Source organism: Procambarus clarkii, chromosome 45, assembly GCF_040958095.1.
Source record: "Procambarus clarkii isolate CNS0578487 chromosome 45, FALCON_Pclarkii_2.0, whole genome shotgun sequence".
Lineage (NCBI taxonomy): Eukaryota > Metazoa > Arthropoda > Malacostraca > Decapoda > Cambaridae > Procambarus > Procambarus clarkii.
The window spans coordinates 6994490-7018879 of record NC_091194.1 but is presented as its reverse complement, the minus strand read 5'-3'; the positions used below and the strand labels follow the sequence as shown (position 1 = coordinate 7018879).

Here is a 24390-nt window from a genome sequence, read left to right as displayed (position 1 = left end):
TATTTAAAAAATTCTTCCTTGTCAACTTCTTTATTAATGTCACGATGTTGAATGTAGCAATCATATCACCTCTTTTCCTTTTATCTACAGTGTACTAGCTTTGTCATGTTTAATGCCTCCAGCCTCTCCTCATAATTCTTCTTTTAGGTTCAGAAACTATTTAGTAACATGTCTTTGCACCTTTTCAGTTTGTTAATGTGCTTCTTGAGACATGGACATAGCATAACTACAGCGTAGTATTTTAATTTTGGTCTTAGAAATGTAATTAATAATTTCTTATGCATTTTCATACATGTCAGTACTGTACGTGTATGTATGCTCTAGATTCCATAACAGCTTCTTGTGTGGGATTCTGTCAAAAGTTTTTTTTTTTTAAGTCCAGACAGATACAGTCAACGCAACTATCTCTTTTCTGTAGGATCTCTATGGCGCAAGTAGATTTGTTACACAGGAGTTTTCAATTTGAAAGTCGAACTGTCATTTATAATGTCATTTATCTCTGGGTATTCTATCAATTTAGCTTTCATTATTTCTCAAGTGATTTGACTACCACACTTGTTAATGATACGGGACCTACAACTTAGAGGGGTTTTGTTTGTTACCAGTTTTTGAAGATTGGAACTACAGTATTTTTATCTTTTCTGCATATCAGCTAGGTTCCATGTTTGAAGTGTGTAATTACCTAAGTGTGTGTGTGTGTGTGTGTGTGTGTGTGTGTGTGTGTGTGTGTGTGTGTGTGTATGTGTGTGTGTGTGTATGTGTGTGTGTGTGTGTGTGTGTGTGTGTTTGTACATGTGTGAGAATGCAAAATTGATGCTGTTAAAGTTTATGATCGGTGAGATTGACTGATAAGACTTCCATTCACAACCAGGCACTGGAAACAGTGGATTATTCAATCTGAGTGGTGAGAGAAAAAGTGAGCATAGTGCAAGGTCATGTGAGTGTGTGTAGATATAATTAATATATAATATAGATGTAAGCTTTTTTGTGTGTGTGTGTGTGGCTGTGAGCTTATGTGTGTGTGTGGCTGTGAGCTTATGTGTGTGTGTGGCTGTGAGCTCATGAGTGTGTGTGGCTGAGCTTGTTAGTGTTTGTGAGTGTTAGCTTCTTTGAGCGTGTCGGAGTTTCTGAGTGCGTGTGATTGTGAGCTTTTGGGGTATGTGAGGATATGAGCTTGTGAGTGCTTGCTTTACTAAACATACTACACCTACTGAATGTTAAACAAGTTCCAAGCTTATTCTACCACATAAAAGTGCTTGACAATACCTGTACCAACTTAATGATGAATTGCACTAAGTTTATTTTTATATTTTGTAAATACTGTACTTAAAAGTATGTATTGTAAATAAAGTAAAAATTTAATTTAATGACTATTACAGTATTAACATTTAAAATTTATTGGTTCATGCTAACTAATGACTTTCCCGCACTAAAAAGCATCGGTAAGGGCGTACTCGTTTAATCTTGACATTTGTAAACAAAGTAATAAGTCCTGTTATCGGGGACAGAAAGTCTGTACTTAGGCTTATCGAAGTCCCCCTAGCTAAGCCAACTACCAACTCCCAGGAACCTTATTAAATGCTAGGTGAACAGAGGTATCATGTGAAAGGAAACATGCCCAACCATTTCTGTTCTGCCCGACGATTAATCCTGGGGTTTCCTGATTGTAAGTCGAGGACGCACACCGCCGAACCTTGCGACCTCTCATAAATTTCCATTAATAATAGTTAATCCTAAGTACTATATAAACTTTCTAGTGTGTGGAAAGTTAGAAGTGGGCAGTTAACCTATAATATATAATAATAATAGCACAAAATGCCTCTAGAATTACCAGACTGTAATCCTAGAAAACATGCGCATGATATCTACTTACATTCTCTTAGTTAATTCCACATTCAATTAAGTGCATTATCATCATTATGCTGCATGAAATTTATAGGTTAAGGTATATAGAATTTTAAAGGATATAAATTTGAGACAAAACCAACTATAACCCATTTCAGATTAGTATATTATACCTAACTCAAGAATGGTATGATATTGTACCAGACTATAAAATGACATAATATTGTACCAGATTCAAGAATGGTATAATATTGTACCAGACTCAAAAATAGTATGATATTGCACCAGACTCAAAAATAGCATGATATTATACCAGACTCAAGAATGGTATCATATTGTATCAAATTCAAGAATGGCAAGACATAATATCAGACTCAAGAATGGTATTATATTGTATCAGATTAAAAAATGCTATGATATTGTACCAGACTCAAGAACTCAAAAATGCTATGACATTATACCAGACTCAAGAATGCTATGATATTGTACCAAGAATGCTATGATATTGTACCAAGAATGCTATGATATTGTACAAGACTCACAAATACTATGATATTGTACAAGACTCACAAATACTATGATATTGTACCAAGAATGGTATGATATTGTGCCAGACTCAAGAATGGTATGATATTGTACCCAACTCAAGAATGATATGATATTGTACTCAACTCAAGAATGGAATGATATTGTGCCCAACTCAAGAATGAAATGAAACACATACATTTTTTATAAAGAGAATAGGCTAATTATGTTTGGTAATCTCTTGTCACAATTATTATAGAAACTGGCAAAATAAAAAACAGTCATTAACTATTTTCATTTTTAAAATCTCTAAAACAATTTCAAATATGTTCCAAGGACCTATATACCTCAGAACCTTTCCACTTTCGTGAAATACAAGACAAATCTACTCAATATGACCCAACCAGGATTCAACCCCCCTTGCTACTCTGGATCACCCCTGAATGTACACAGTACTCTGACCACCTCACCAATGATAGTCTAATACCAGTATATTATTATTATTACTATTATTATTATAATATATATATATATATATATATATATATATATATATATATATATATATATATATGTATATATATATATATATATATATATATATATATATATATATATATATATATATATATATATATATATATATATGTCGTACCTAGTAGCCAGAACTCACTTTTTGGCCAACTATTCAAGGCCCGATTTGCCTAATAAGCCAAGTTTTCATGAATTAATTGTTTTTCGACTACCTAACCTACCTAACCTAACCTAACCTAACTTTTTCGGCTACCTAACCAAACCTAACCTACAAAGATAGGTTAGGTTAGGTTAGGTAGGGTTGGTTAGGTTCGGTCATATATCTACGTTAATTTTAACTCCAATAAAAAAAATTGACCTCATACATAATGAAATGGGTAGCTTTATCATTTCATAAGAAAAAAATTAGAAAAAATATATTAATTCAGGAAAACTTGGCTTATTAGGCAAATCGGGCCTTGAATAGTAGGCCAAAAAGTGAGTTCTGGCTACTAGGTACGACATATATATATATATATATATATATATATATATATATATATATATATATATATATATATATATATATATATATATATATATATATATATATATATATATATATATATAATGTATGTTATATTGAATATGACCGAGAAGGTTAGATCAATGATTCTTGACATCCCAGAAAGGCTAGAATGCATACTTAAGCAATTATTTGAAGCATGTACTAGAGAAGCACCTTTCCTGAGACCTGAGAGTCTCAGTATATAAACAAGTACAGCAGATGGTGTCACCATGGCTTCTCCTCTCAGTGCTCTATTTCTAAATTTTTACATGGATACTGTTGAGAAAAACCAGAGTTGAATGAAATAAAACAAATTTCTAGGTGAGCCTAGGTGATATACTCTGAAGGTATATGCTGAGACGGTGGTTGCTTTTCACGGCGAGGTGGTGAAAATAAATGCCATCGCTTCCTGTGCATCTGTGAAGGGGCTGGGTTGTGGCTCCAACATATGAATATGCCTTAATGCCAGTAATGAGTGCCCTAAATGGTACAGTATATGTGAAGTAATGTCAACCCGTGTCAGCCATGCTCTTACACACAGCTCCGATTGAAAGCAGGTTGACAAGGAAGTCAGTACAATAAGGCAGATCCTTGTCAACAATGGATATTCTAATGGTTATGATGAAGAGGTCATTAAAAGGAGGGTGAACTATCATGTTATCTCTGATAATGAGGTCAACACTTCAGAATCTGCATAACCTCTTCTACAGGAACTTCTTTCAACTCCCCACAAGACATAAAAAAAATGTCCTGTAAGATATAAACAAAAATGTGACCCTTACCAACACTGAACAGAAGATACAGCTCACAATATATTACAAAAGTAAGAAGACTGAGGAGCTCACTTGACACCAATGCAATGTACTGTAAGAGACAAAAGTCACCTTGCCTTCACAAGCCTACTTGTAAACTATCAATCTCAAAGATCTCAATACCCGTAAACAGACAAGACAACATCTCTCCAAAGGCACTTGAAAGTGCACAAAGACAAGTATCCATCAAAGATCATATAATTTCTGCAGACAACTAGACCATCACCAGAGATAGTCTGACCAATAGCACCAAAATAATCAACAGAGACAATGACAACAGGAGTTTAGACATAGCCATAGTATCATCTTTCAAACACTGAGGTACATCCTGCTATCTACCTGACCAAGAGAGAACTATCACCTCACACCATACCTACTGCCCCCGCTAGCCAAGAAGAATAAAGAACAAGATTGCCCTATTTCCTTTAGTGGGTAACACTTCACCTCACCCCACTTTACATTGCATATATAATGTAAAACCCACTAATATGTATTCACTTTCCCTCTGCCTCTGTAGATATTTAAGAGAGCTTAAGTAAAACACGTCCTTCAGTGACATGTGTCAGGCCCAGCAAAATTGTCACGTGAAATTTGGAGAGTTTCATTTTCACTTCCTTCCCAAGTGAAAAAGAACAATAGAAATACAGAAGAATATTTGCACTAGAATACTTGATAAAAATATTTCGGTCATATTCAGTAACATGTGTCTATAATATATAGACATACATACACTGTATATTTTATAAGCTATATTCTATATTTTATAAACTATATTACATATAATATACTATATATTTATATAAAAACACACATGCATACACACACACTTATCTTTTATATATTTTATTTATCTTTATTATATATCACACTGTTATCATATCCTATAATTTTTCAAGTAAATAATGAGCAGTACAGTGAAACCTCAAAAATATGCAGTTCTATATACAGTAATGTAATGGAAGTCCTAAAATTCTCGAAAGAGTTTTCTACCAACAGAACAAAATTAAAGTTAGGGCTATGGAATCAAACTTTCAAATATATGGGAAAAACGTGGACCGGTATGATATCATTAATATTTAGACCATATTTCTTAAAAAAAAAATTCTATAGTTTCCCATTTACTATTAACACTTTCGCGCTATCTGGACGCGCCGGCGCGTTCGGTTTCGTCTAACGTAAACGCATAGTGGACATAAAGTTATGTCAACTTTTAAAATATTTGTATAAAATTCAATTTTTATCCAATTTACTTTGGGTTTGTTTCAAACTGCGCGCTATGAGGCTCTCTTTCTCACCACTAGGCTGCATGGTACAATAAGTTCATGAAAGGTGTGGATAACTTCGATCAAATGGTATTTTGTCCCAAACGGGTTGCAGGTGGGTGACTTTAGCCGTTTATACTGGTAATTCTTCCCCCATATCATGTATTATATGCATATGTCTGTTTAGGGAATTTTATTCCGATCAATATACAACCAAAAATAACTGTGTGCAACAAGTATAATCTTGACAAACATAACAAAAGTAAAAATATTTCGTGTGTGTTTGACGCTCACTGATATGTTCCAGCGTTGTTTTATATTTGTCGCTATTCTAACTTACGCTTTGTTGATATTTTTTACCTATGGGCACATAGAACATTCTATTGCGAACACATTGACATAAAAATGAATGACGTACATAGAAAATTAATGTCATGAGAGTGAAATAAGTATAAACTTTCAAAGCGCCGTGCGTCGTCCCGTCACCGATACCGGGTAACAATTTCACCACTTCCCACACTCTTGCGGGCGGGCTGCATCATTATTCTACGCTTATATTCATATCACCGTGTTGGGAATTTCATTGCGAGTCCATTGATACCAAAATTAACGCTGTAGAACAAGTGTGGAGGTGATTACAATCCCAAGAGTAAAAACATTTTGTTGCTGATGGGCGCTCACGGCGAGTCATCTACGTAGTTATTTATTTGGTGCTGGTATCCCTATATGTTTCGTGACTTATTTTACTAATGTTCTTCTAGAGAATTTTATTGCGAACACGTTGGTACCAAAATGAAATACGTAGCATGAGAACTAAGGTCAGAAGAGTAAAAAGAGTATACACATTTTTGTTTTTACGCTTAAGCGATAAAAACGCAGCGCGCACATTCAGTTGGCTGAGTGACCTTTGCGGAGAGCGCGAAAGTGTTAAATAGTAGTACTGTACTGTATTTAAAAAAACAATGAATGCAATGAAAAGCCTCTTTCTAATGGGTCCTCCATGGATCCCTGTTGCTAGCAACTTGGATAGCTCCACTCCATTTGGACACCCAAAGCCCATTATACAGGAGCAGGAAACTGAGGAAATGCAAAAAACTAAACACAGAAAACAATGCACCTGGTAGTTAGGCAGTTCACCTTGTGGTAGCAATTGCCCACCACCAGGTGGCAGCACTCCCCCAGCTACCAGCTCAGTTCAGGCAAGTCACCTGTCACTGAGCCAGCCAAAGTCAATGCCCCTAGAAAATAACAGGAGGGTCCAAAAAGCTACCAAGATCCCACCAGGAGGCATTTTATTACATTCAATGCTGGTTTTCTTCAAGGGCTCTTACAGTGGCTGCAAATGAAGAAAATGCTCACCAGGACTTATAAAACAAAACCCTCACTTCTAAAGGAGAGCACGAAGCTCTCCAACTCTAAAGAGTGAAGGAAGGGCTTAAAAAATCCCAAACTGAAGGGGCAACCAAAAACCTAGAAGAAATAAATGATTAGATTCGAGAGGAAACAAAATCACAGGTCAATGGCACCAAAAATGGCACCAACTTACAAAATAGCATTGACAAAATGTCAACACTGAATGCCAACAACAGCAGCTCTGCTGAGGCTGAATGATATGAGGCAAGAGTATTTGGCATGAGAATCCAACAGTTCTATACAGACATGAAGAGGTCCATCTCTGGCAACTGAATATCCCACAAAGCCAATTGGAAGAATACATTTTTGATGATCCATTCTGTGTCACTGGGATGGAAATGGAAGAAACAGTCTGCTAGAGCATTGGATACACCCTGAGTGTGAATTGCATGGATAGCCAAACCCTGAGAATCCAGAAGACTTTAGAGGATAACTCATGTAGGCAAAATTCAGGCTCCAGTACAGCTACTCAATACAGTATAATGATGCACAACTTGGGGACTCTCCACCACCACCAGCTGGAGATGCCTGTTCAAGCATAGCAGGACTGCATGTGGAAGGGAAAAGGAAGTCAACCGAGAATTCAATACCAGGCCCAACCAGGTCTTAACCTGGAACGGAACTAACTGGGACTTTTGCCAATTCACCAGAAACCCAAAGCAGCCAGTTGTCAAGGTAGGCTAAGACATGAATCCTCCAACAAAGAAAAATACAGTATACAATATTTAAGGTACTGTACAGTATTTAAAAGTTCAGTAAAAGTTTAATAATATATTATAAGAATGTTTCATAAGGTTTCACTGTACATCAAATGAGAGAAATTGATAATGCAAAGTCATGGAACAATTAATTATACAGTAATGCAATACCCTGTAGCTCACTTATGCCTGTTACATTGCTCACTTATTCTTCTTACATACCTCAATCATGCCTAAGTTACATAGCTCACTTATGCCTGTTACATTGCTAGCTTATACCTATGTTACTATAAAACCCTACAAGTTTGAAATAAAAATGCATACATTCTACCATGCATAACACTGACCTGTAGGAGGACTGTATCAGATTATAAAAACACGTATCTAAGTACAGCTTTGGGTCAATATGAAAAACACCTTTCTGGACCCAGCCTTTTGGTTGCTCCTTAAGATAAGAATCCACTGTGCCAGACAGTACCCCCGCCAGGCAGAAAACAAAAACAAAAGAAAAACCACGCAAGAGGACAACGTACCCAGGCAGAACAGAGCCAGCTGCTGTCATAGGTGAAAACTAGCTGTGCAGTACCCCGCACCCCTACCAGTGACGAAAAGTACCCCCTACCCAGAGACAAACAAGGGTAAGAAAAACCCCAGCTGACCCCAAGGGCGGCCAAGTACCGAGCAGTAAGCGGCACAGCAGAGGTAGATCCCGAGGTGACTTGTGGAAGGAGGCCCCAAGCCCCAAGGACAGTACTTACAGGGCACCTAGAGAAGGGAAACCCTAGGCACATGCAGCCCTAGTACCGTGGAATGTGTCTCCCGGCTCACACACCACCTGTAGAGACAGCCCACACCACAAGGCACAGAACTGAAACAAAAACCGGAGCCAGAGGTACAACCACACCAGACTTCCATTAGCCAAGAACTGTAGGTTGGGTCGCCAGCGAATGGGTCTGGGGCTCCCTCTTCCCCTTCCCGGGAAGGGAGGGGTTGCGCAGACAGCGGCGCGGCGACATGATGACATCATGCTAGTTTGGTAATTTTCGTTTGGGGAGTTCTGTCCACCTGTTCGGCTTTCAGTCGCAATACTTTTACCAGAATAGGGGTTTGTTTTGGGGTGCCTACCTTTCTGGGTGCCTGTCCCGGTCAATGGCAGACATAGAATGCTCCCAATCACAGGGGGGGGGGGTCTCTATAGGCCATTGCTCCTTGTGCCTCTCTAGAGCGGGGGCCAGGTTTTGGCTCGTGGTCCCCAGTAGGCAAGAACTCCATGCATTGACTGTTGCCAGAAAGATATACATATCCTTCAGCCTGGATAGCTCCGAGGAGCCGCCGAGGCTCTTCCCAGAATAATATACCACCTGTGCACTACTGGCAGTGAGCCCACACCTGTGCACTACTGGCAGTGAGCCCACACCTGTGCACTACTGGCAGTGAGCCCACACCTGTGCACCACTGGCAGTGAGCCCACACCTGTGCACCACTGGCAGTGAGCCCACACCTGTGCACCACTGGCAGTGAGCCCACACCTGTGCACCACTGGCAGAGCCCACACCTGTGCACCACTAGCAGTGAGCCCACCTGTGCACCACTGGCAGAGCCCACACCTGTGCACCACTGGCAGTGAGCCCACACCTGTGCACCACTGGCAGAGCCCACACCTGTGCACCACTGGCAGTGAGCCCACCTGTGCACCACTGGCAGAGCCCACACCTGTGCCAGAGAATCAAACAAAAACTTGCTAATCACAAAAACAAGAAGCAAACAAATAGATACATATTTATAAGAAAGTCAAATATGCACAGAAAACATGTTTCAGTAAACACTGTCGAGAGTAATATGATATAATCTGGGATTCAGAACCCTGGGCAAAGATCAGTGCTGTCACCTGGTGATGGATGACTGGTTTTAGTTATGCATGCGAGCGAAGTGTGAAGCTTCACTTGACTATCATGTATTATGCCAAACAAGGATTCAGTAGTGCTTTATGAGGCACTTATATTAACCTGCCCAGTCCATTCTTCAAAAATTATAGTACCTATAGCAAGTATTGGGCCAAATATACAAAAATGAATAGGAGCCAACAAACTTCACGTTTTGTACTATTGACTTTATAAGAGGGCATGACAGAAAAGGCCAAAAACTAAACCTAAATTTTCCTAGGCCTAGTATATTATTTAACAGGGTTAAATAATATTTTGGATAAATATATGGGTGAGAGAGTGGATTTAAATGTGACACCCCTAGTAGGGGTCAACAGTGGAAGTGTATTTAAACTTGACCCGCCTAGTACGGGCTGAAAGAGTGAGTGGATATAAACAAGACCTGCCTAGTATGTGCCAACAGAGATGGGGGGGGGGGTGGATTTAAACAACAGCTGTTTAGTATTGGCCAGAGGGGCTGGATTTAAATAAAACCAACCTAGTATGGACTAACAGAGGGGCTGGATTTAAATAAAACCAACCTAGTATGGACTAACAGAGGGGGTGGATTTAAACAAGACCCACCTATTATGGGCCTGCTGTGGTGCTTCCTAATTCCTATGTTCTAAATGTTCTTATATACAAAATAAAATGCATAATCTAAGAACATGTGTATATAGTGTAAGTAATAAAGGAATGTTGTACAAGTTTTGAAGTACGATATTCAACATGAAGTTTATACAAAAATATCATTATTTCAATTTTTTAAACCTTTTACATTTAACATGTTCCACCTTATAATAGAATTTCTTATAGTGCAATTTCAAATAAGAAAATTATTTGTATAATATATTCAATAAGCCAGTTTCCAAAATAATTAAGGTGCAGAACTATCAATGCATAATTTTTATCAAGATAGATTGTCTCAAATATTTTTGAAGCAAACAACTAACCCTAAAAAACAAAAGTGATATGCACCAATACTCACTCTTAACCAGATTTTTCCCTCAAAAGGTTCACCTTCCCAGTTCCAGTTGTGAACCCATTTTGGCTTCTTAGTTGACTTGCACTTGCTCTGGACCGTCGCACTTCTGCGTCGAGTACCAGCGTTTATTGGCAGTGAGGGAAATGTAGGAAAGGGAGAGGCACTATTGGATTTTGGGGATTCCTTTTTGCTCCTGGATCTTTTCCGTCCTCCACTAGCTACTTCTGACTCGACACTGGATGTATCACTTTCGTTATTTTTTTCCTTTAAATATGCTAAAAGGCTTTTTTTTCTATTTAATTTTCCATTTGGGGAAGAACGACTGGGTGAACTTTTTGGCGGTTTGCCTGTCTTTTGTGACTTTGCATTTTGGTTCTTATTTCCCACAAGACCTTTAGAAGCACCTTCTGGTACACCCGTTTTTGTACTTGACACTGCCTTACTGCCACCCGTCCCGAGGCTCTCACTATTTTTCCGTTTTAGATTATTAGTTGAGGTAATTATTTTCTTATCAAAAGCCTCTTTTGATTTTGATTTAGATGCAACTACACTATTTTTGGGCACTCTTTGGTCACTGAACAACCCCAAAAGGGGCTTTTTTATATCTTTCATGCTTTTTGTCAGTTTCGAACTATCTGTAACGCCCACAGCTTTTGTAGGAGAGGATAAGTCACATTTTTTAGAAACAGAATCACTGTTTAGGGGTAAGTCACCTTGACCATTTATTGTTTTTACTTTAAAGAGAGGATTTTCTTTTGGAGACATTATTGAAGGAGAAGAAAGCTTGGTTACTCCCTTAGGGGACAATTTTTCTGTCTTGATTTTTGGAAGAACCTCAGTCTTGATGTTCACTAATTTCATTGTATCACTGGGTTTGATATCTTGTTTACAGTCTATTTCCTTGGAAGGCGATAAAGACATTTTGGAAGAGAATATGGTTTCTTTCTTCTTATCATCTGTCTGTAGTTTTAACGTTTTACTTTCTTGAAGACTTAAATCAGTAGCCCTCTGCCTACACAAATCGGTTTCATATGTAAAAACAGGTTTTTTTTCAGGAGACACATTCTGAATGTATGGCTTGATAGTGGTTGATTTATGGTCAAAAATTGGATCAGGGTTTGGAAATGGTGTGTCTGATGTGTTGTTGTCCCCACTATCCTCTCTTCCATTCAGAGGCTGGCCTCTCTTGCTGGCCAATGGTGTCAAGCCAATTATATCGGTCTTCACATCTACTAAATCGGATCCTAGATCGTCTTTCTGCAATTTATTTGTGGATAATGTTGATACTTCAAAAGAACCTGAATTATTTTGGGTAATAGGAACATTTTCTGGAATGTTTGGTTTAGTATCTTTATTTTTGTCTTCCGTTTTTACCAACATTCGGTGCATATTAGAACTTGCTGAAGATTTAGGTTTAGGCAAATGGGCAGTGGCTGTTTTAGTAAGCATTGGTGTGGGTACAGTTTGACAGAGAAGGTGGCGAGTTCCTGGCCTCTGATAGTTTAAATGTGAAGAGCCACTAGCAACACCATTTTTACCTGTGTCACTATCTTTAGTTTGTGCTTCTTTACACTGTACACTCATAATTAGTTTATCTCTCACAACTGAAATGGTTCCTTGCTGGCTGTTAGAAGCAGCCATAGTGGATTTACATACAGTAGGGGCTGTACTCGTGGTTTGAGTAGCAACTGTTGGTTTACTGGGGCTAATAGCCACACTATCCGATAGTCCACCCAGTGCATGGCTTATGGTAGTTGGTGCCACAACTGACGTCATCAGTGGAGAAGAGACCAAATCCGATGCCCTTCCTGTAAAACTCCCATCTGTTTCTGGCACACTGGTCATACAGCTACTATTAACCAAGGATGTAGTCTGAGCATCACAAGCATCATTTGAGGCACATGGAAATGGTGGGGTTTCAACTGTAATTCCTGACTGCGTTGGACTCCAACTTTTATTTGGTCTAGTATTAATATTTACATAATCTGGAGCAACTTGGGCAGATATGGCAGTGCTGACAGGTGTTTGAGATTCTATTACTGGACTTGAAATAGAGGAACTTAATTTTATTTTATTTGCAGAAGGAAGTTCTTTAATTATAACTCCCCCCTCATTCATAGGAGGCACAGAACACATATTTCGTAATCCATCTTTTATGGAAGACCCAAGAGCTGACATGATCTGAGAGGGTTCGTGAAGTAGTCTTGTTGCAGTCTGTTGTTTGAATTCAACATGTTTGATAACATCGTTAAAATTTTGCTGTGATAAAGTAGATATTGAAGCAGTTTTATTTGCCTCAACAGAACAATGTTCAGTGCTCTGGCCAGAATTTATTTGGTTTTGACTTCTTTTATCTCCAAACAAAATATCGGCTGCCACACTAACATCATTCTGCAGTTCAGAAATGTCTATTACTGCCTTTGTTGATGAATTTTTAATCTTCTGAATCTCTGTGGGAGTTTTCATGACTTGTGAAACATGCTTCACTGAGTTCAGAATGCTAGAAATATTAGCTGTCGTGACTTGCGTCGTTGGCCTTACTGAAAGACGTGGCACTCCAGAAACAATGGCTGTATTTGCTTGTGTAGAAACCAAAGGAAGTTTAGGCACACCTGAAATAACAGCTGTAGAAACTTGCATCGATATCTTTTGAGAATCCAACACGCCTATGGTGGCAGGTGCAATGCCTTGAGCCACATCTACGCGAGGTGTTTGTGTGGAAGGTTGAGGCACGGAAGAAGCACTAGTTGTGGTATCTGGCAAGGAAACTACAAGGAGTTCAGGCACAGTGGACCCTCCAGCATTGGTATTGTGTATGGAAGCTATATGGGATTTACTATCGGGTTTATTGACCACATCTAGATCACCCGACGGCCGAGGTATCCCAGATACAGCCATGTCGGTGGACTGAGTTTGGATGACAGGCTGACACAGAGTGGAGATTCCTGATGAAGTTGTAGTGCATTTGGGTATTCTGGAGATGGCCGAAGTGACCTGCGTCACTACAGTGGGCTGAGGTATACAAGTGACTACAGTTGTAGTTACCTGCGTAGGTGACACAACATACTGAGGGATAACAGCAACTACAGCTGTAGTAACTTGCAAAGATGCCTTATCAGTTTTAGGTACACCTGTTACTACAGCTGTATTTATCTGTCTAGATGCTACAACAGGTTTGGGTATGAGAGTGACAACTGCTGTGGTGACCTGTTCTGTTGCTACAACAGGCTTAGGTACACCTGTTACTACAGCTGTATTGACCTGTTCTGTTGCTACAACGGTCTTAAGTACGCCTGTTACTACAGCTGTATTGGCTTGTTCTGTTGCTATAACAGGCTTAGGTACACCTGTTACTACAGCTGTATTGACCTGTTCAGGTACTACAACAGGCTTAGGTACACCTGTTACTACAGCTGTATTGACCTGTTCTGTTGCTACAATAGGCTTAGGTACACCTGTTACTACAGCTGTATTGACCTGTTCAGTTGCTACAACAGGCTTAGGTACACCTGTTACTACAGCTGTATTGACCTGCTCAATTGCTACAACAGGCTTTGGTACACCTGTTACTACAGCTGTAGTTACTTGAGTAGTAGCCACTACAGGATGAGGAAGATCAGAGACTACAGCTGTAGTAACAGTAGTAGGTGCCACTACAGGTTGAGGTATAGCAGTGACTATAGTTGTAGTGGCCTGCAAGGATGCCACAACAGGTTGAGGTATTGCAGTGACAACAGCTGTAGATGCTTGTGTAGGTGCCACAGTGGACCGAGGTGCACTAGTGACTGCAGTAGAAGCAACTTGCACGTGACTTACAACTGGTTTGGAGACTTGAGAAGTAACTAAAGCTTGTGACTGAGTGCCACCCGGCAGAGATAATCCATATGGAATATTAGCAGATTTCAGTGATGAAGCTACAACATCAGCTGAAGCAGATCTTGCAGATGCTGAAACTGACTGAGGAACTCCAGTGACAATAGCTGTGTTAACTCCTGGAAGGCCAGCAGTTGATTGAGAAATGCCAGTGACAACAGCAGTGGTAACTTGTGCAGAAGCTGTGGCATTCAGCGGTGCCTCTGATACAACACCTGCTTCAGGCCTTGAGGGAGGTATAGTTGGATGAGGCCCCTCAGATGAAACAGCTGTCATAACACGAACAGCTGATACACTTGGCTGCATAACTCCAGAAACAACAGATGTTGTTAACTGTGGTACAGTTAAGGTAATATCTGCAACCTCAGAAATGGTTGTGCTTGCTTGTGTTTGAGCGCTGCCTGACGGTGCCAAAGACTGAGAACCATGAGGAGTTCCAGGATTAATGGGCACAGTAACAGTGATTGGTGCCATGGACACCATGGTTGTGGCGGTGGCAAGTTGAGGCTGAGAGAGAGGCACATCGGGAGGCACTGGGGCAGGCACTGGTGGGGGGGCACTGGGAGGAGGGGCAGCAGCTGCCTGGGAATCCTGGGATGGCATTGTAGTTACTGTTTGTTGTGGCACAACAGTACCAAACACCTGGATGGTTGGTTGAGTACCAGTGGTCATCACGGTAGTGAGAGGACCGGAGTGGTATACCGAAGTTGCACCACAGCCTTGTGGGGCTCCACTAGGGGGAGGATGGGGTGGCTGTTGTGTGGTGTGATACTGGTACTGGTATCCTGTACCCCCACCTTGACCCATGCTACTGCACTGGTTTGCACCTTGACCCATGCTACTGCACTGGCTTGCACCTTGACCCATGCTACTGCACTGGCTTGTGCCTTGACCCATGCTATTGCACTGGCTTGTGCCTTGACCCATGCTATTGCACTGGCTTGTGCCTTGACCCATGCTACTGCACTGGCTTGCTCCTTGACCCATGCTACTGCACTGGCTTGTGCCTTGACCCATGCTACTGCACTGGCTTGTGCCTTGACCCATGCTACTGCACTGGCTTGTGCCTTGACCCATGCTACTGCACTGGCTTGCACTATTCGTAGCTTCTGACCCTCTACCATTTCCAGTAGGGGGCCAAGTATGCACGTTTTTTGGATCCACTGGACAGCAAATTGTACTCTGTGATGAGGGCCCTGTAAAAAGACAAAATGACCTGTTAGCAAGGGCTTTTAATCTAACCTTTCAATGAAAATTATAAACAAAAATTTAAAATATATAAAATCAATGAGCTTTTTTACTAAGACTTATATATGTCTATGCTATGAAACTGTTTGAACCATGCTTCAGGAATACATAAAATATTAAAAGCTAAAACAATGTTATGGCACAGTACGAAATGATAAACGAAAAGATTAAGCATAAGTAAGTGTAACTAAGCACAAGCCAAAAAGCACAAGACAATCACAAAATATCCTATAGCATGCATCTATAACAAACAAACAGGGCAAACAAAACACACCTATGAAGTTTATTTTAACAATCGTACCCGGGGGAGGATACGTGAAGACCGGTGTGTACTCCGTGTAGTGATATGTGGCATACGCAGGAGGGTGAGGGCCATTGGATGTGGGTGGCGGTGGGGGAGGCAGTGCTAGTGCCTGAGGGGGTCCCTGAGGTGGTGGGTTGGGCACACACAGGGTGTAGGAAGTATAGCTCTCTTGCGAGTAATGAACACCACCAGGTGGAGGGGGCGGATACGTATATTCGGCACCCGGGGCAGCATACTGACCCCCGGAATATGTCGGAGGGTAGAAATGATAAGTTTGGTAAGTTGCTCCCCGTGGATAGTACTTGTCATAGGGCGCTGCGTGCGGAGGTGGTGGTGGTGGTGGTGGTGGTGGAGCAGGGTGATAGCTATAGGTTGGGTATTGGTATGGTGGAGTGTAAGGTTCAGAACCAGATTGACTGGGAGGAGCTTTTATAGGTAGTGGAGGAGAAGTAAGTCTAGGAGGAGAGGAATATGGGGGAGCTGCTGCCACTGGTGATCCCTTGGGAGCCTTGTAGGGACTGGAGCCGTCTGAGGTGGCGGCTGTGTAATTCGCTTTAACCGGCATGGGCCCACTCACTGGCTGGTAGCCTGCAATGGAATGCAAGGCTGTCACCCAAAACATACGCACAGGAAGTCAATCTAAAAACATATATCCATTTCACAACATAAATGAATACAAGACAGCTCTCTTACATATTGGGATCATTTATTCCTTCCCGAGTCTGTAAGCCTAGCGTTTTGTAACCACTACTTTACATAGATAAGTACATTTGTACATATAAAAATAGTTCTAACTTAAGTCATAAATTAAGTACATTATTTTTTCTAATGTACTAGAGGTCATGGTTTGTTTTACTATAATTAAAAAAAGTGTAATCCCAAAATATATAGATCTACTGTACTTACAAAACTCTTAATGCTTACAAATAACAAAATGTTGTAGACTTAAAAGAATGTGAAAGTTTATCTAATAAGCATACCGGTAATTAAGATCCGAAACACAAATGAAACTTTGAAGAATACAAGCTAACAACTACTGTACTTATATTTTCAGACCAATACTTTGTGGTTATATACAGGATTAAATGCAACCTTTCCTCTCCTTTTAAATTTTGTTCAGCCTAAACCTTTTATTTCAAAACTAGAGATCATAAAAATATTACAGGAACTAAGGATGCTTTTCTTCCTTGGTTAAAATACAAAAGATGGTTTTAAAATTTTTGGCAGAGGAACTTTTCGCATAAAAAAACAAGAGAAAAAGTACTAAAAATGAAAACGGCAGGCCTAAATAGGATTTCAGTTGTTCACAAGAAATAAGTATACTGTACTAAATAGGAGATTGAATTTCTGTATGTGTATTAAACCAAACACAACAAAAATGAACAAACAATTAGAAACATGTCTGAATCATCCTGTGTGGTGAGAAAAGCTAACACATCACCATACTCACACTGTCACGATCCATACAAAGATGAAATTCTTACACTGAACAAACGCTAAGACAAATAGAAGATAAAATTTAAAGAATATATGAAATAAGAGACAAATTCATCAGTCAGTGTTAAAAATGACCCGTCACAAGGATTTAACAATAGAGGGAGTTATCTGTCAGTAATAAATACAGCAGTGGAGAAAACCAAGATTAGACACCAAAAATGATATCCTATTCATTTGCCATATCATGCACACTCCATATGCAGAGTCACACGAACCCAGAACTGTCACATGCCACATCTTTTTGGCTACATACTGCATCACCACCTACAACCACCACTGTCACATGCTGTATCTTCCACATTATACACTGCAGCATAATGTAGAACCAGCACTGTCATGTGCCGTATCTTCCACACTATACACTGCAGCATAATGTAGAGCCAGCATCATTATACTTCGACAAAACACCCACAACGTAACTTTAACACCTCAACTGCACAGCTATTTAAAAGTACTACATCAAGGTGCACCTCACTAAAAAAAATTTAACAAATTAAATAGTACAGAAAAAATCCCATATGACATTTGGAGCAGTGTAAAAGTTACATACTATTTACACCCAGCCCATTCTCTGTAAATAATCCAACCGTCTAACCTAACCAAAAGCATAAGAACCGAAGCAACCCACCTCGGCTGACCGGGAGCCGGTCGGCCGAGCGGACAGCACACTGGACTTGTGATCCTGTGGTCCCGGGTTCGATCCCGGGCGCCAGCGAGAAACAATGGGCAGAGTTTCTTTCACCCTATGCCTCTGTTACCTAGCAGTAAAATAGGTACCTGGGTGTTAGTCAGCTGTCATGGGCTGCTTCCTGGGGGTGGAGGCCTGGTCGAGGACTGGGCCACGGGAACACTAAAAAAAAAGCCCCAAAATCATCTCAAGATAATCTCAAGATAACCTAACCTATCAAGCAAGTCCAATGCATAGAAATGAACATACAGTATCTGTGAGCCGTTATTTTTCATGGCAGGCTACATTTGCAACTTTGGTTTCCATAATTTAAAAAATGTGACCTATTAGTTGGGAGGATGGGTTATCTTGAGGTTATCTCGAGATGATTTCGGGGATTAGCGTCCCAGCGGCCCCGTCCTCGACCAGACCTCCTTTTTGTTACACACCCCCAGGAAGCTGCCCGTAGCAGCTGACTAACTCCCAGGTACCTATTTACTGCTAGGTAACAGGGGGCATCAGGGTGAAAGAAACATTTTTTTTTTTTTTTTTTTTTTTTATATATATATGAGTTGTTACATTCTTGTACAGCCACTAGTACGCGTAGCGTTTCGGGCAGGTCCATGGAATACGATCCCCTGCTGCGAAGAATAGTTTTTTCATCCAAGTACACATTTTACTGTTGCGTTAAAACAGAGGCTACAGTTAAGGAATTGCGCCCAGTAAATCCTCCCCTGCCAGGATACGAACCCATGACATAGCGCTCGCGGAACGCCAGGCGAGTGTCTTACCACTACACCACGGAGACTGTAAATCTCCGTGGTAATTTTGCCCATTTGTCACCGCCTCCACAAGGGATCGAACCCGGAACCTCAGGACTACTAATCCAAAGCACTGTCAACCCAGCTGTTGGACGCCCTAGTGGTTACACCTCCACCATCATGAACTCATTACCGCTTTTCCCAGCCCGGCACACGACTCCCAACACACCCCAAGGTTGACCGAGTGTTTCCCATGAGTGTGCACCCGCACTAAAATGTTTATACAGTACTCTTTTTCACCTTTTCCAAGTGAAATTGTGAAATATCAAATTGGTCATAATAGAATTCTCTAAAGGAATATTTGCATATAAGGTCATAAAGCCCAGCACGCCACCCGCATCAAACCCGAAAATTGGCTGAGCGTTACCCGTGAGTCCGCACCCATCCCTTGAAAAGGCGTAGAAAATCGTGAGACAGGACATGGAAAAACATGTACATCGACAAAAAACAAAACGATCACCCAGGACCCTGCGCCCGAGGTATGAACCGCACCACCTGCCTTCCGGTGGCGCGGTTCATACACCAGTCATATGTACACATATTGTACACACACCAGCAAGAGGATGTAACGAATAAGAGGAACATCGGGACAGGAAGGAGAGACGAAGGGAATACAAAAGAAGGCGAAAGAGAATCGAAAGAAAACAAGGAGAATGGAAGAGGACCAACGAGTCCGAGAAGGGACTAGAGGGAACCACACCGGAAGTCAGCAGACGTTCCAATAATATCAGAAAAATCAAAGTGTCGCGAACCCTCGAGAATCTTACGGAGGCACATAAGCAGGAAAGAGGTGAAAGCACTTCTAAGAACGATGGAACCGACGGACCCAAAGGACACGGAACCGAACCTGGGGAGAGGTAGACCCGAAACAACAGGAATACAGAGGGGGAAGGAATAAACCCCCACTTCAGAGGAACTGCCAACCCCACTCCTAGAGGACAAAAACCCCAAGCGGGGCCAAACGGGGCCAAACGGGGCTAAGGCCCCCCAGGCAACCCCTCCCCAACCCCGGGAACCACCACAGCCTGACCCGGGGTCGAGTCGTCCCCCACAAGCCCCTGCCTCACAAGAAAAAGCCGGGGCAGCCGTAAGACAGACCCTGGTCAGACCCTTACACACGGCTGGAGGAACAGGCTCGAAGGCCTCCACCGCCACCCTGGAAGAAGAAAAAATTCCCGAGACTGCCCGAGTCTCAAAAACCAACGCAACCCCGCCCAACAGAAACGGGAATTCAGGTTTCGTATCCCGGGCAGGACAGAAATGGTTGGTTGCAATACCTAGGAGTTAGTCACCTTGTTATGGGGTTGCATCCTGGGGAGTGTCAGTAATTTGACCTTGTGAGGGGGGAGGGGGTGACCTTGATATAAGCCTAACATATATGTATACACTGGCTGCCCGTTCAACACAATGAATTACCGTAATACTAAGTGCTAAAGTGAGAGTGCTAAAAGTGACTGGTCAGCTGAGAATAGAGCTAGTCAGAGAATGAAAGGGGAAGAGAAATGAAAAGCTGGTTTAATGAATAAGATAGAATGAGATGGAACCAGAATGCTGCAAAAGGAGTAATGATGCCTACCCAAAATGACTGATATTTTTTCTGTGTAATTCTCTTTTTTGCATGCAAAAGTATCATTTTAAAGAACAGTAACAATATTTTTTTAGTGCACTTCAGGGGTTAAATATAGTATGAGAGAGTAGCAGTACCTACCCTATGCATCTTAAGAGTAGGCACTATCCTTAAGATTGCATCTAGGTAGGCACTTAATTGCATCTAGATAGGGTAGATGCCATCTTAATTGCATTTACCCTACCTAGATGCAAATGCTTATATGCAAGAAACATAACAAATCAAGAACTAGAGCAGTAAAAATCTACACTACTGTAGAGTATATGGTACAATATTAGAAGAATACAAAGTATTGACTGAAAATGCTATTGACACAGGTGAAGTGTAACAGACAAAAAAGTCACAAGATTAAGTGTAGTGATTAGGTGAGGACTAAGAGGGAATGTGCACACAGTGGGTCGTGTATTGTGCCTGCTGGCAATATGGTAGTGGGAGACCACAAATCAGACGAACAACATCTGTTGCTAAATAGTTTAATTACTAACAGTTGAGCATAGTTTAACATGAAAAAACTTTATTCTAAACACAATTTTAAAATTATCAATGAAAGTGAATTCTATACCTCTACATTTCTTAACATTACATTCACGTTTAACTAATATAGTTTCATTTATGCTTGATAATGCAATGTTCATTTGATAGGTTCTAGAGTACTCGTCAAAAGTATGCATCTCCTGCTGTCACCCCTCCTACACATTCTCCCTTATCATATCTAAAATGATAACACCTAGACATCATTCCATGATCATGCCTGAATTGACCTGAGGGCCACCATTTCTCTAGTGGCCTTGAAGGGGGACAGGAACTTGGTGGCTGTCAAAGGCCCCCCCACCCCCCATGAATTTTCATAAGCATCCAATTTATATAGTATTACTGTGCTGTATTGTTATGCATTACATATTCAGGGAGAGCAGACTGTTTTGACAGCTTACTCAACCAACCACCACCCATATTACTCAAACATATCAGTCCTGAAATGGCCTGTTGGTAGGTCAATAACTATCCTTAGCTTATATACAGTTATTATATCTCCTTTTCATGTTTTGAATACCACCTTGGGCTAATTGAGTCTTTAATCTTTCCTGACTTCTCAAATTTTTTACTTCTAGAACCCATTTTACTGTATGTATTTGGACATTTTCTAATTTGTTAATGTTTTTAAACCTTCACACTGCTCCCATCATTCACAGGCAATTACTTACCAGTGATGTGATCATATACAAACACTCCCACCAAACACTTATTAGCCATGATTACATGTTCCATTCCTAGATGGCTTTTGTGATCTGGAGTTTACCTGGACAAAGTTCCATTTCTCCTACTCCCCAAGCCCTGCCTGAGGCCAGGTTCAACTGAGGAAACCTTCTGAGTGCCCTAGCTTCCTTCCTGGATATCAGTAAATAAATACCCACCAAGTTTGAAGTACTGTACTGTACTTTTTCAACCACAGACTGTTTAGAGAATTGGTCACAATAATGTGGCTGAAACAAATAAACCAACCCACATATATGAAATGAAGTGAAAAGGATGTTTCTCTCCATCCTGCGCCCTTATGAAGCACATCAAGACTTGACATGGGTCACCAGGCTGTGGGTTGCAGAAACAAGACAGTAACTTCTGATACAATGCACAATTGCTAAGATTTTGCAAGATCTAGAAGATCTTAGTAAAGAGATGCAATATATCACAAGTATCCAACTTCAATGTTATCCATCAGAAGATGATATAAGCGATAATAACAGCAAAGAGAGAGAGAGAGTGAGGGAATGGGTAATGACTGACAAGAAACTATATAACTGACACTGTCATTCTGTGAGATGCCAAGTAGAGCATATGATGAAAATGTGTATGATGTTAGTTGGGTACAGGAAGCCTGTATTTAGACTTATTTAGGCCCCCCCCCCCCCATAATAACCTTCCCCAGAATGTAACCCACAACAACTCACTAACTTTTAGGTACCTACTTTTGTTTCCCATGGAAATTGAACCCTTGGATCCTAGATCATGAGTTGAGAATGTAGACTAATGTACTAGAGGACCTAACTAAATACACTCCAGATCAAAATACAGTTGGAAAAATTCTCAGGAATAATGCCACCAGTTTCCTTTTTGCATAGTAGGTTACTAGAGATGATGGCTCACAAGTAAATACCTGATGCACAGCTAAAAAACACAAAAGTGCATATATCATGTTAAGTACTGTACTGCAATTTTAATCATGTGCACCTCAATGTAGTACTTTTAAATAGCAGTGCAGTTCACAGGTTAAAGCAGTCCCTATTGTGCCATGATAAAACACTCGCCCAGCGCTTTGCGAGTTAGCCTGGGTTCGTATCCTGGCCAGGGAAGATTGATCGGGTGCCAATTTTTAAATGAGGCCTCTGTTCACACAGCATTGAATGGGTACCTCGTTGTTAAATGATTTGGTGGGTCGTATTCCAGAGAAAATTAGGATTAAGGACCTGACCGAAACACTATGCGTGCTAGTGGCTTTACAAGAATGTAAGAACTATTGTATATAAATAAAAAAATAAATAAATAAAGGCTCAGAGAGCTAATCCAATTCTGTATCACTGGCTCTACCTGCCGAATGAAAAACTCCTCCTAAAAATCCGGGATACTCAAAGACCTGTAAACACTAACTAATGATACTGATGAGAAGCCAAGCTTTGAGTACAGGATTCAAAGAGCCAGAACAGCAACACTAGGACATATAATCCAATCCACATAAGTGAAATTAATCCTTACTCTGCTCCAATCACTATCTGTAGTTTCTGCCTGTGTTCCAATCCCCATATGGGATTTCTGGAGGAGCCTCTGTAGCATCAGAGACCTACCAAAGCTCTATCAGAAAGAGGAGTTTCATTATATTCAACACTGTTTTTTCCATTTAATTTATTAATTATTTTTAGTCATGCATGTCTTGATGTAGTACTGTACTATTAAACAGCTGCACAGTTTAGGGGGTTAAATGAAACCAATGACATTTTGGTGTGTCCTAGACCCTTATCAAGTCGGCATAATAAGGGTCTAAATTGAACCAAAACCTTGTTACTTTCTTTAATATGCATTGGTTGGTTTATTTGTTTCAGCCAAATTATTGTAACTTATTCTCTGCACTCTAGGACAAACTTAAACCAGTTCCCACTTGCAGGTTAACATCAAACAATCAGGATGGTGAGATGGCTTCAATCTGGAAACCGAGAGGTGTGTATGATGCTGCCGCCCAGTGGTGGTCAGTGCAGGGGGCCAGGCAGGTCATCTACTACTTAGTGAAAGCCCTCTTTTGGCAGCTAGTTGTAATACAGAAAGTTTGGAAAAACTTTGAGTTATTATGAATGAACATTTTGGATTGGACTGAATATTTGACAGTGGTCTACGTCGATGGCCCACAATCGAGGATCCCAGGTATGATTTCCGAGTGGGACAGAAATGGTTGGGTACATTCCTTATCACCTCATGTCTTTGTTCATCTAGCAGTAAATAGGTACCTGGGAGTTAGGCAACTGTTGTGTCAGTTATTGGCCTATGGGGATCTCGTTTTTTATTTATTGATTTATTTTTATTTATATATACAAGAGTTCTTACATTCTTGTACAGCCAATAGCATGCATAGCATTTTGAGCAAGTCCTTAATCGTGTGGTCCCCAGAATATGATCTTGTTACTTTGAAGTTACCTTGAAGTGTTTCCGGGGCTTAGCGTCCCCGCGGCCCAATTGTCGACCAGGCCTCCTCGTTGCTGAACTTGTCAACCAGGCTGTTTGACGCGGCTGCTCGCAGCCTGACATATGAATCACAGCTTGGTTGAT

The 24390-nt window shown here is 40.7% G+C and overlaps 1 protein-coding gene across 1 annotated transcript in view; it reads right to left on the bottom strand.

The window, feature by feature from the left end:
• Positions 1-24390, bottom strand: part of LOC123769828 (mucin-5AC) — a 98906-nt gene that overhangs the window by 5571 nt on the left and 68945 nt on the right. The window contains exons 5-6 of the mRNA XM_069301306.1: positions 15939-16556; positions 10547-15612 (exon numbers count right to left, since the gene is read on the bottom strand). Coding sequence (XP_069157407.1) covers positions 10547-15612; positions 15939-16556 — 5684 coding nt within the window. The remainder of the gene's footprint in view (positions 1-10546; positions 15613-15938; positions 16557-24390) is intronic.